The sequence below is a fragment of the Triplophysa dalaica genome, chromosome 1 (genome assembly GCF_015846415.1).
Source record: "Triplophysa dalaica isolate WHDGS20190420 chromosome 1, ASM1584641v1, whole genome shotgun sequence".
In the NCBI taxonomy this organism is placed as follows: domain Eukaryota; kingdom Metazoa; phylum Chordata; class Actinopteri; order Cypriniformes; family Nemacheilidae; genus Triplophysa; species Triplophysa dalaica.
Genome location: NC_079542.1, coordinates 23435612 through 23449384, shown reverse-complemented (window position 1 = coordinate 23449384; position 13773 = coordinate 23435612). Strand labels below are relative to the sequence as shown.

Genomic DNA, 13773 nt, shown 5'->3' with positions numbered 1-13773 from the left:
GCTTCTGTGTGCAGGAAGAAGTTCTAAAAAAGTTTCCATACCTTGATCATCCACTGCACGCTTCAGATCCTCGCTCCACTCAATATCCTCCCACACCCAGCCAGGAGGACACTCGATCTCATCTTTGGGCACTGCTTTTTCTCCATTCTGCAACCCAAAAGACACCAAATGAACTAAGGGCTGAGTCCCTGTCAACTGACTAATGTTTTCGAACATTTATTTTACTCCTCTGGGAATCATTAAGAAATACGTTTTTTTACTGTACAAGCAAAACATCAGTATTGTTGTTACATTTACGCAGTACTGTACTGACCACATCTGTGTAGCCCTCTGGCATGCCAATCCACTGCCCGCCAGGCAAACGCATCTGATTTTCAAACACTTCCTCCAAAAAGCTTGTATGACCTGCATCGGTGTCATAAAGCATTCTAGAATAAAGAAGACAAGGTACATAGTTAGATGGTGTTTATTGACATATTTATCCCCAATACAAGACTGGACTGGACTCTAAATCAGTATTTTTCTGAAATGAAATAGGATTATACTCACGTTTTCTCTGGACTGACAAACCAGTCTCCTGCCCAGCTCCATCCTGGAGAAGGTTTAAAGTTTTCTTTTGATAGTTTCAGCCTGCCCGTCACATCACTGAAATTGGGGTAAGTCAGACCCGTCGTACCCCAGTTCCCCACCAGGGCTAATTTAGTCTGGTTCTCATACTGTAGAACCAAATAATTTAAATAGATCAGTAGCTCAAAATAACATTAAAATTCAACATTAAATCAGAAGATCTCTACTAATGGATTATCACAAATATTCATAATTATTTGATGTTTTATTTGAAATCAAACAGTAGATATAAAGTACTACAGTATGTGATATAATGGTCCACTGACAGTTTCTGCAAACACGGATAGTTTGCCCTCTGCAAACTGGTTGAAGAACTTCACATCAGCACTGAGTCCAAACCAAACCTTCAGCCGGATCTGAGCTGGGATCTTACTGTCTCCTCCCTCATCCTGCGGATACTGAACAGACATTATAAATAGATACAGAGAGACTATTTATCAATACCTCTATTATCCTGTTTTATTTGGAATTTACATTTATTATAAGTGAATGCCTTGCCTCCAAATAGTGTGTTTACCTTCATGAAAACTGTCTGAAGTTGGCCACAGTGTTTACCACTGTAACCATGGGAAAAGAGAACCTGATGGGCAGGGATTCTGTGGTAGGCCACTCTTTTGTCTCCCTGAAGCATCCAGATTATTATATCTGGCAGACTGTTCTGCGGCTGGATGACAGAAAGACAAAAAGTCAATGAAGACAACATAAAATGATCGAAAGTGATGAAATTACTAAAAAGAAATATGCTAAGAAATAAAATAATGTTTTTTTTTTAAATTCATGTCATCCAAATAAGCACCCCTACCCTGACTGAGACATGAAAGAATTTTTGACAACATTTGTATTATCTCTGTCATTCACCTCCTCAGCGAGATGGCGTAGGCGCAGAGACCAGTCCTCAGCCTGCTCCAGCACTGCACTCAGTTCAGTTTCAGGGCCGTGTTTGAGTGCCAGTGCAGCCTGCACAATCTGCTGCATGTTAATCTTTCTCAGATTCCTCAGAGCTTTATCCAGCTGAGTCGCACAGGACCATTTGTTCAGCTCAGGGAGCTCCTCACTGCATACACACACAGAAGACAGCATTAGTCTGGCAGAGCATGTCTGGTATACCTTCACAAACAATTGAGTCTATCAGAACCTGCAGTCAGCTATGACATCATCAAGCAGCTGGACAACGCTCCGCTCCACGTCCTTCTCATCACTTCTTGCTTTCAACTGGAGCTGGACCTGCTCCAGATTTGACTCCTGTTACACACATCAGAATATGCTTTATTTAATGTGTTTCATTGAAAACAAAACTATATAAATGTTAATATGATAAACATTTTACAACAAGGTCCTGTTAACATTAGTTAAAGGTCCAATTTGTAATTTTTTGGACGATCTATTGTTAGAAATACAATATCATTTACATAACTATGTGTACAGACAGATGTGTATAAAGACCTAACATAATCAAGATCTATGTATTTATTACATTAGAATGAGCTATTTCTATTTACATACTCTTTTGTACTCTTTCCACTTACATGGAATTTACCATGTTTTTCTTCCGTAGCCCTGAACGGACAAACTGTTCTATAGAGCGTGTTTCGTAAATTATGTATCTAGTAAAAACGTGAAGATATCTTAGTCATGTGTCAGCCACCGCAATTTTTCGAAAGCCAGTTAATGGAAGTCGTGCCTCGGCGGCCATGTTTGCAATGCCTCTGGGCAATCAAACAGTATATTTACTATAAGTAAATAAACCTGACATGAACTGTACCAAAACTTTGGTTTGCTAAGCTTAAGTTGCGCAAAATTTTCAAGGATCCTTCATCTACTGCGCATGCACACAGGCTGGCAAGCGGCTCACGAGAGGCACGCCCCAGAGAATCGTCAGTCAATATTGATTGACGATTGGCTGGTTTCACTGAAAGGCAGGACTTCCTTAGCTAGAGCAGTCATATTGAGCGTTAACTTCCTACCCATTCACTGTAATGGTAGTGGCGCAGATTGTTAATCTTGATATCTTTGATATTACTTACCAGTTTGTCGACTATGCTAAGCAGCATGTTTAGGGCCTCTATGCGAGGACTGATTTCCTCCCATTCTGAAGACAAGACCACCACAGGTTTCACATTTCCCCATGGTAGGTAGTAATAATGACAACCTGTAAAGCCATTTAAACCAGAAGAGCTGAAGTTAGAATCATGAGGTTGGTTCACTTTTTATACAATAATTTACAAGCGTGTTTATTCACTTCAAACACAATGGGATCAGACTCCAGCTAATTTGCTCATTTCTTCCCCTCAGATTTTCAACAAATAATTACATTTTTTTTTTCATAATAAAATGTATTTTTAAAAATATATTATACATAATACATTTGATATATTTATTTTTTGCTCTATAAAAAAACAAGGAGCAGTCAGAGAAACCCTGAGGGTTTAATCCTTCACAACAAGTGTTTTTTTTAGATATTAAAAAACTACCTAAAACTATTCATTTACATATAACAATCAACAGGTGGTTTCTCACCGTCAAACACAGCCCTGCTGAACTGAGTGGTGGAAGCCAGAGGCAGACAGGTGTTGTCAAACTTGTTGCCATAGTTACCAATACTGACTTCAAACTGAACAGCATCATCCACATCCTGAAGAAGAGTGGCCGAGTAGAATGCAGCAAACAGAGAGTATTTCCTCTTTCGCATGAATTTCTATGAGGCAGAACATTAAGTGTCCATTACATATCAGAGTTCACATATGTCCAGGACTGATGCTGAACCCAGTGTCCTCATAGAAAACACTGACTGATCTCTTACCTCTACCACCAGAAGATCATCAGAGTGTATGTCTTCAACCTTTTGCTCCACCTGATCGGAAAGCTTTGTTATTAGCTCCAAAAGAATGCGCCCTCGATAAGCCACACCTTCTCCCTACAACACAAGAAAACAGACAGCACCAGGTTGACACTCATCTGAAATATATAGTGGTTATTTTTGTTTGTTTGTGCACAAGAACTATGATGGTTGCTTTATATAGTTAGGCTTATTGTTTCAACAATGTCTTTCCTCACTTTCTGCAGTTTGAAAGTGGGTTGCGTTGCAGTCTATGGGAGAGTCAGAAAGCTCCTGGGCCTCATCAAAAGTGTATTAATTTGTATTGCTAAGATAAACAAATGTTCTAGGTTTTATGTACAACTTGAGGGTGAGTAATTCCTGGCAGAATTCATGGCTGAGATTTCCTTTAAATGAGTATTTAACCTCAAACATCATTCAGATATAATACTTTTATTATTGATGGTCAAAGTTATTTTGACTTTGTTATAGCGCAGGTTTAACTATTTTGTTATTGTATGTCAGCTGCAAATTTACAGAGAGGTGTTTAAATTGTTTAAAAATGTGTACTTTGATAGTAACATACTGTAGCTTATTTGGTCAAATAATTTTACAGTTTAACTGTTTTCCACACCTCTTTATGACATTTTCAGACAAACAATTTGAAATTCCCCGCGAATCAATAGTTTCTTTAAGAAAAATATCCATATTGACAACTTTAATAATGATAATATCTAACTTTTATTTATTGGAACGGAACTTACGACATGCCATTTGGGGGAACGCAATCCTCTCGTGCACGCATGGCTGACGGATTTAAGGCTGTGTCTGAAATCGCCCCATATACCCTCATTCACTATTCTCTACATTAGTTCACTAATATAGTCCACTTTAAGGAGCGGGTGAAAACGAGTAAGTAAATTCGGACACTGGAAGCATAGCGGGCACCATCTTATGCGGAGACCCGGAAATTAATTCAGCGTGAGCCTCACAATAAATGGCTAGCAGTGAGTGTAACCCTGCATTCCATTTCCAAAGGCTTTTCCCCATGCCCTAAGCCCTTTGAATGGTTTACCCTCCAGAGTGAGAGCTTTGAAGGGTGTAAGAGAACAAACAACTGTTCCTTGAAATGCCCTTCTGCGTCATCATCCCATGCCCATAAGGAGGTGGCGTCACCATGCAAAGAATCTGCGCAAAGAATCAAGGGAGCCCAAAGTGACCATCAGTTGTACCCTTTGAAATCCTTTGTTCTGAAGGGCCCTTTGAAGTTGCCAGTTATGAGCACTTTATGCCACCGACCCTTCAGTATTGCAGCCATGATTATTGTCACTCCGAAGGGCCCTTCGGAGGGCGATTCATCCCAGTTGGAAAGTAGGGTACACCTGGTGTGCACTCGTTATTATGATGCATCATGGGATTGAATTCGGACACCACTAAATATGGTTGTCCCTTCAAATAGTGCACTATGTAAGGGTTTCGAGGGCTTTCTCGGACACAGCCTAAGATTTAAATTAAACAAATGCATCGTTCTGCATCAGAAGGTCTTTATTAACACCACGGAGCCGAGTTGAGCAGTTTATTGATCGATGGATGCTCTTTTTGGAGCTTCAAAATCTCATCCACTATTTACTCCTATTCTAGAGCTTGGACGAGCCAAGATATGCGGTATTACAAGTCAGACTGCATTATTCTGAAAGAAGAAAGTCTAATACAAATAGGTTGCCCTGAGGATGAGTAAAACATGAGGAAATTTCCATATTTATGTGAAATATCGGTTTAAGGTCTGTAATGTTGATTTTTTTTAAATTGAGACTATTCACAGCAATGCCATATAAGAACCATTTTTGGTTCCACAAAGAACCATTCAGCACCTTTTTTAAAGAGTTTTTAAGAATCAGTTTATATGCATTATTTGTTTTTATATACATCTCACCTTTCCAAGATTCAATGCCTCATGCGGGTCTGAGAAGGCGGTGAATTCTCTCGGACTTCCATACAGATTGATGTAACAGGGGCCAAAGGTCGGCAAAAAGCCTAAATTGTCATCCACTTAATGACACAAAATTGAAAAAAACTCAAATAAGACATAACCCAGTTTATAAGCATTAAACATTCATTTAAAATTATAATAAATGAAATTATAACCAAATAATCATGCAACCACTTGCTTGTGGACTTCTACAGCAATTCTTTGTCACAATAAACACCTTAACCAAGAACCAATAGGATTAAGGCTACTACTAACACCTACAACAACCCTTTTTACATCTACCAGCACTACAGACCAAATCTGAAGCGTATAGGTACAAGAAGGGAAACAAACATATTGATATTATAGAGACACACATACTGGTACTGTGGGTGTTCCTGGAAGTAAACTCATCTGAATGCACAGAGGAATACAAGATTTTAGACAAAATAGTAAAGATGAGGATTGAAAGACAAAATGCCTGACGCAAGCAGTGTGCTAATGCTAGTGTATATGTAAGAGTTATGCGCATGCCTTTAGTAAGAGCCATCAATGTAACCAACATACAGATAAACTGGACACCGCACTCACTCCTTGCAGCCCACAAATTAACAAAGATATGTAAGCCACACTTAGAACCTTCTAAAGGTTCTCTAAAATTGCTTCAAAACTCCAACATTGTCATGCCAAAATCTTGTTCTTTCTTTTTCAACTCCTTGACAGAGCTTGGACGCTAAATTCTTTGTGTCTACTTCAAACTTCAACTCACAAGCCAACGTCACATTACCCAACACGCAGTATCATACTGTAACTTTAATTCACAGAAATTCATTAATGTCATACTGTTCATTAACAGCAACACCAAGTGCTACAAAGAACACCAAACCGAAGTAAACAACTATAAGAAGTCAAAAATGTATAATGCTTTGTTAGTGTTATATATCATGTCACAAACCAACCAGGACCACTACACAAGGCTGCATCAATATAATATAATTCAACAATATACAGAAACTGCAGTACAATTCATTAAGAGTTTAAAACGAATTATTTACTACTATAACTACACAACACCCTAGCATCACACATTGTGAGTATGCTAAAGAGCGTAGCTTACCTTCAATCTCTCCCCCAGGGGCCGAGATTTTGGACATACACAAGTTTGTAGTTCCAATGACATCGTTGTGACTGGCTCGATCCCTAGACGAACAAGAATTACATGTATAACAGACTTTATGAAGATTTGTTGTGTTTTCATGGAAATATTGGACATTGTGTGTTTCGGCAGCATGGAACTAAATTTCTTCATTTTATGTTTTTTTTTATTTCTCACCAAATCCAACATTATATTGTCTTATTCACTGTCTTGTTGCCTAAAACATATCACAATATTGAAACATGTCAGCCACGCCTCGTTGACTGTTAACTAGGCTTTAAAAAAATGTTACAGCAGAGTAAGGTGCTTCAATTAATCCCAATGTGTGAAAATGTATACAAAACAATGAGATGAAAACATCTGTAAATTCCATTAATCGAAATCATAACTGAAATCATAATATTAGCGAGATTAATTGACAATTATGATTTCTTTGTTTATAATTGTGCAGCATTTTATAATTCTATATATGTGCATTGATGTATAATAGAAGGGTGGTTGGATGATGTATGGCTGGATGATAGATGTGTAGATAACTGTCTGTTGTACAATATCCACCTGTAGTTGTAAGAAAGATTAATATTGAGTTTTTTGTGTTTGAACAGAATTTTCTAGCAAATGTTTTACCCTTTGTCTGTTACAATGAGTCCCACCCATGGGCTAAATTGTAACATTTTCACTTCTGTAACTTATGCTGTAATACACTTAAAAAAGGTGCTTCAAAAGGTCTTTGATGCCATAGAACAACCTTTTGGTTCCATAAAGAACCTTTGACATCTGAAGAACCTTTCTGTTTCACAAAAGGTTCTTTGTGGTGAAAAGGGATTCTTCAGATTATAAAAAGCAAGAGAGAGTTGGTTCTTTGTGGAAACAAAAATGGTTCTTCTATGGCACAGCTGTGAATAACCTTTTAAGCACCTTTATTTTTAAAAGTATAGTATAAGAGCAGTATGTTCTAAAAACAAACTATCAGTGTTAATTTGTAGCAGAGCTGTGTATGTTGCTTGTGTAAAAATCTGATTAATCAAGCTTAAATATTTTTTAAATGATTGAGACATAACCAAAAAGTGTTACGTTCAACCCCGCTCTCGCCTATCATTTGACATACACAATATAATCTACCTGAAGTAAAACGGTTGCTGTTCCATAAATGTGACAGAATTTAATCTGACTCACCAATCTAAAATTCGTATCCTCATCTTCTCACACATGGATGGAAACTGGAATAAAAAAACGACTGTTAATAGATTGAATGATGGATATGTTTGACAAACAGTTGTTTAGTGGTGTTGGTATATGTCTCTTACTCTGATGGGTAGCGTGAGACTCTGGTTCCACTGAGGGTTGGCATTTTTCTCCAGAATCTTAGTACCAATCTATATATATATGCAATTATAATACCATTAAAATGATAAAATAGTATAACAATGATCCAGTATCTGAATAAATGAATAACAATGATGCTTTAAACCGGAAACTATGTACCGATTTTCCTGCAAAGTTGATCTCCACCAGTGGATCCACAAGATTCTTTTTATTGGACTCAAAGCCAAGAAACTGTTTCACTCCGTCCATAAGAGCATCATCCACTGTACCAGGAAGAGAGAGACGAATAACAGTCACAAACCAAAAAGAAGAACAAACACATATAGACAGCGTGCTACTTACTCTGAGGAAAGTCTTCTGCCCTGTACACTCTGATAGTAAAAGCTGCTCCTCTTAGTGTAAGACCAGCTGGTCTCAACAAGTTTCCCTCAATATCCTCCTTTTCTTCCAGACCCTCTTTCTTATCCATCTATCACACACACATTTAAGAAGCATTTATGAAACATTTATGAAAGCAAAAGTTCCTTTTTTAAGAAAACGACCCATATTTAATAAAACAAAATAGCTATGGTAACTGTACATAGTACATCACTCACTGGAGGCTCATCTCCGGCAGCCAGCACACATAAGCTGGCCTTCAGATAACCCCTGGCTCCTGCTGACAGATCATCAGGGTCCGCAAGCAACAGCCATTTCCTCAGAATAGCATGTTCTGTTCAATGAAATAATAAAAACATGTTGTAAAAATGGCATGATAAAAACACTGGATTGTTTCCTTTATAACAATTTACAAGAACTGTGTTTCTTTGAATCCTAAAACTGACTTTAAATGAACATGACAAATCCAGTGATTTATATGTTCTGAAACAAATTAAAAGGGTGCAAGGCCACTTACTGTGTTCATTGTAGACCATGCCAACATCCAGCTTTGAGTCAAAACAAAAAACACAGAATCAGAAAAAATGCAGAATCAGCACCATTATAAGCAAAGACGAGATTTAGAGAGAAAAAAAACACAAGTACGTAAAGACAACAGAAATAAAGAAATCCTGGAACTCATTGCAAATCAGATAAAACCTCTAAAATGAAGCGCTTAAAAAAGGATTCAGTAGAGATGAAGGAAAAATATGGAAACAAAGCAAATATACCTTGAATTCACCAATGACAGAGTCTTTGCGTAGTGACCTGGAGTCAAATACCTTAAAATATACATGGACAAAAATGTGAAGCATTCACTTACGTAAAACATATTTGGATTCAGAACATTTCAGTAATGATGATAATGATCATGACATTAACAAAACTTACTGTTATAAATATGGATTCATCGAAAAGATCTGAAGGTTTCTCAAAAAAGTTCAAAAAGAATGTCTGAAAAAGACAGGCTCATAATTAATATCGCTGCAATGAAAATACACCCTCAGAATCTGCCAGTGAAATGGCTGAAATAAAAAGATACCTCATCATAGATTGGATTATTGCCCTTTCTGATGCGTGTTCGCTTTGTCTGGCCTCCAACCGTAACTTTGACAACAGGTTTAATGTTAACACCAGGCAGCTGTCTTCCCTCGATGATGCGCAGACGGATCTACAATTAAAAACTTACATTGAAGGAACATTTTGATACTTATGTAATTGAAACCTCTGAGAAATGCATGTGCTGTATTGACTACAGCATTATGATAGAAACTAACACTTACTAATTGCATAAGATAGAATAAATGTGAATTTAATAATAACAATTAAAATCTAATTTCAATTAAGATGTAGTTATTCTTGGATCTGCTGTAGTTTCCATTGTTCTGCAAATAATTCTGCAAATTTATACGGAAAATCAACGTGTAGCAACTTGTGTCGCCACAAGATGGCATTATTTTCAAACCCGGCAAAGAAGGATAAAATGGGTCTACTCAAAATGCTGGTCTAGTCGGGATTTTCATGTAACATGGACATTTAAGAGTCAAGCAATGTATGTACATTGTGTGCTTAATTAATAAACGATATGAAAACATGTCAGAACAAACTTCACTCACAGTAACAACAAAGCAGAATGTGAATAAACTGGACACTAACACACAACAAAACTAAGATTATACAAATACACACCTGGAGGTCCTGTGGCTTGTTTGACAGTGGCAATTTGTTGCTCTGACGCTTCTTTTTCTTTAGGCCGTGGTTAAAGTTTGGAGGGGCTCTCTTTGGTGGTGCTGTGGGGACCCCGATGTCCTGACCCTGAGGTCCTTGAACAGGTTCGGGCTCCTCCAGCACCTCCATCATAAGCATACTCTCAGTGTCCTCCTCACCCATAGTGTCCAATGAGAACACTTCACATACACACAAAACCAACATCACACACACGTCCGCAAAATAGACACAGCTGAACACAACCTTTAATGTCCAAACATGAAAATATCACAAACGTTTTATTTTAGAATGAAGATTATAGCAAAGAGTTTTATCTTTTCAGATGAGTCATATTGATCACATACACTGCTGTATATATTGTGTGCAATTGGTTTAATTAAATTATGGACGTCATTGAGGATGTTAACACAGACTTTCTCAAAAATCAAATATCATGAAATTTGAGTATGAAATGAGCTAAGGTATATACAGTAGTGTGTTCATATACAAACCTGTAACAGTGTCTAGCTCTACAGGGTTGTGTTGGGCCTCTGGCTGTGGTGGAGGCTGGAATATGGGTGCCATCCCTGGAGGAGGGAGGTAGGAAACCTGCAGGGTTACTGTGGCCTGACAGAGGAAACAGAAAACATCAACATATGAGTAATGCAATATTGTGAAATTCAAACACTATTATTGATCTAATAATACCCTAGTCGTTTTAAAATTTGTAAAAATATAAACAGAGATCTTGGGTGAGCTGAGAAAAACATGCCACTCGCTTGAGTTGTTTTTGAGATAAGACCGGCGTCAGGGTGATACCTTATAATTTACTTTCCTTCCATTATTTCCAGGTTTAGCTATTTCAAGAGCACACGGATGCAAAGGATCTTAGAAAACTAACTCCACCTTTCCCTCTCCTCCTTTTCGCTTACCATCACTTAATGCTAACCTTCACACATACATAAACACACACAATGGGAGGAAACGGCTTTCATTAAGTGAGAAATAGCCTAGTAGTATTTCTTAAAACACTTTTTACTAAATTATAAGAGATGCAGGGGTGACATGAGTTTAATTTTGTTGACTAAAGGATGGGAAGGGCAGAAGTTGGATCTTCTTTCGAGGTCGATATCTTCTTATGTTACTGTTTTAAAACCACACTATTTATGTAGGTTTACAGGGGCATGCATCAGATAAAATCTTCCAGGATCTCGTTGCTAAATAGGACTCACGGAAAATAGGGCCTAAGACATAAATAGCACATTGTATTTGAGTGAATGTGTGTGATTTTTTGAGATACTTAAAGTCAAAAGAAAAGTGATGCTTTTATTGCTTTGGACATTTCTCTAACATAAGCAGTACTGAATGCAATGTGTGCACATGAAGGTCACAGACTGTGCCTGACTGTGCCTCCATCAGTCATAGTCAAAGTAAATGTGATAGATGGAAGAATCGGCTCTGAAAACAAAGAGAGGAAGAGAGTGAGAATGACAGAAACGCACCCCTGTAATATTTCTTTTGGTATCGAGCATGGAGACAGTAAAAGTAGCTGCTAGGTTTTGAGAATTAAGAACATCACGAAGAGCCACACGACACTCCCCCAGAAACCTGTTCAGACACATAAGGAGATTTGTTAACATCTGACATGCTATTTAAAGGACATGGATTAACATTGCAAGACATTCAGTGCAGTTTACAATAAGGTATTTATTAACATTAGTTAATGCATTAGCTAACATGAACCAACAATGAACAATACTTCTACAGCATTTATTATAATAATAATAATAACCAATACATAATTAAAATTAAAAATTGTGTCTGTGAACATTAGTTAATGAAAAATTGAAAAACTAAACTGATTATTGTTAGCTAATGCATTTATTTGTATAAATGCGGCTTTTTATTTGAAATGTTACTGTTTTTCTTAAAGGTGCTGTGTGTGATATTTAGGAGGATATATTGACAGTAATGCAATATACAGTTGAAAGAAAAAGTATGTGAACCCTTTGGGCTTACTTGGATTGCTTCATAAATTGGTCATAAAATGTGTTCTGATCTCATCTAAGTCACAACAATAGAGAAACACAGTCTGCTTAAACTAATACCGCACAAACATTATACGTTTTCATGTTTTTATTGAACACAACATGTAAACATTCATAGTGCAGGGTGGAAAAAGTATGTGAACCTTTGGGTTTAATAACTGGTTGACCCTCCTTTGGCAGAAATAACCTCAACCAAACGTTTCCTATAGTTGCAGATCAGACCTACACAACGGTCAGGAGAAATTTTGGACCATTCCTCTTTACAAAAGTGTTTCAGTTCAGCAATATTCTTGGGATGTCTGGTGTGAATCGCTCTCTTGAGGTCATGCCACAGCATCTCAATGGGGTTGAGGTCAGGACTCTGACTGGGCCACTCCAGAAGGCGTATTTCTTCTGTTGAAGCCATTCTGTTGATTTACTTCTATGCTTTGGGTCGTTGTCCTGTTGCATCGTCCATCCTCTGTTAAGCTTCAGTTGGCGGACAGATGGTCTTAAGTTTTCCTGCAAAATGTCTCGATAAACTTTGGAATTCATTTTTCCATCGATGACAGTAATCCGTCCAGGGCATGAGGCAGCAAAGCAGCCCCAAACCATGATGCCCCCTCCCCCATATTTCACAGTTGGGATGAGGTTTTCATGTTGGTGTGCTGTGCCTTTTGTTCTCCACACATAGCGTTGTGTGTTCTTTCCAAAGAACTCAATTTTGGTTTCATCTGTCCACAGAATGTTTTGCCAGTAGTGCTGTGGAACATCCAGGTGCTCTTTTGCAAACTTCAAACGTGCTGCAATGTTTTTTTTTGGACAGCAGTGGCTTCCTCCGTGGTGTCCTCCCATGAAGTCCATTCTTGTTTAATGTTTTCCTTATTGTAGATTTGTCAACAAAAATGTTAGCATGTGCCAGAGATTTCTGTAAGTGTTTAGCTGACACTCTAGGATTCTTCTTCACCTCATTGAGCATTCTGCACTGTGCTCTTGCAGTCATCTTTACAGGACGACCACACCTAGGGAGTGTAGCAACAGTGCTGAACTTTCTCCATTTGTAGACAATCTGTCTTACCGTGGACACATGGACATCAAGGCTTTTAGATATACTTTTGTAGCCCTTTCCAGCTTTATGTAAGTCAACAATTCTTGATCGTAGGTCTTCTGAGAGCTCTTTTGTGCGAGGCATGATCACATCAGACAACACTTCTTCAGAACAGCAAACTCAAAACTGGTGTGTGTTTTTTATTGGACAGGCCAGCTTTAATCAACACATCCAATCTCATCACATTGATTGGACCCCAGGTTGGCTGACTCCTGGCTCCAATTAGCTCTTGGGGAAGTCATTAGCCTAGGGTTTCACATACTTTTTCCACCCTGCACTATGAATGTTTACATGTTGTGTTCAATAAAAACATGAAAACGTATAATGTTTGTGCGGTATTAGTTTAAGCAGACTGTGTTTCTCTATTGTTGTGACTTAGATGAAGATCAGAACACATTTTATGACCAATTTATGAAGAAATCCAAGTAAGCCCAAAGGGTTCACATACTTTTTCTTTCAACTGTAATATAGTTAACTATTTCTTTAGCGGTGTATAAAGACCTAACAGAATAAAGCGTTATGTTTTTCGTTTCTATCTCAAAGTTGGCCATGTTGTCTCTACAATAACCCTAAATGGACAAACTGCAGCAAAAACTTGACCTTTTCTTCTCTCTTTTATTT

The 13773-nt window shown here is 37.8% G+C and overlaps 1 protein-coding gene across 10 annotated transcripts in view; it reads right to left on the bottom strand.

The window, feature by feature from the left end:
- Nucleotides 1–13773, bottom strand: part of dysf (dysferlin, limb girdle muscular dystrophy 2B (autosomal recessive)) — an 83301-nt gene that overhangs the window by 56298 nt on the left and 13230 nt on the right. For 6 of the 10 annotated variants that reach the window (XM_056749437.1, XM_056749440.1, XM_056749441.1 and 3 more), the window contains 24 exons: nt 11520–11625; nt 10530–10644; nt 10000–10217; nt 9353–9481; nt 9202–9264; nt 9042–9092; nt 8789–8819; nt 8490–8605; nt 8236–8362; nt 8053–8156; nt 7875–7943; nt 7744–7787; nt 6529–6611; nt 5376–5491; nt 3428–3541; nt 3145–3322; nt 2652–2776; nt 1763–1869; nt 1486–1681; nt 1145–1291; nt 894–1025; nt 550–716; nt 302–428; nt 42–180 (listed from right to left, as the gene is read on the bottom strand). In XM_056749437.1, coding sequence (XP_056605415.1) covers nt 42–180; nt 302–428; nt 550–716; nt 894–1025; nt 1145–1291; nt 1486–1681; nt 1763–1869; nt 2652–2776; nt 3145–3322; nt 3428–3541; nt 5376–5491; nt 6529–6611; nt 7744–7787; nt 7875–7943; nt 8053–8156; nt 8236–8362; nt 8490–8605; nt 8789–8819; nt 9042–9092; nt 9202–9264; nt 9353–9481; nt 10000–10217; nt 10530–10644; nt 11520–11625 — 2804 coding nt within the window. The remainder of the gene's footprint in view (nt 1–41; nt 181–301; nt 429–549; nt 717–893; nt 1026–1144; nt 1292–1485; nt 1682–1762; nt 1870–2651; nt 2777–3144; nt 3323–3427; nt 3542–5375; nt 5492–6528; nt 6612–7743; nt 7788–7874; nt 7944–8052; nt 8157–8235; nt 8363–8489; nt 8606–8788; nt 8820–9041; nt 9093–9201; nt 9265–9352; nt 9482–9999; nt 10218–10529; nt 10645–11519; nt 11626–13773) is intronic. The other 4 variants (XM_056749439.1, XM_056749445.1, XM_056749443.1 and 1 more) reach the window with 1 other exon arrangement.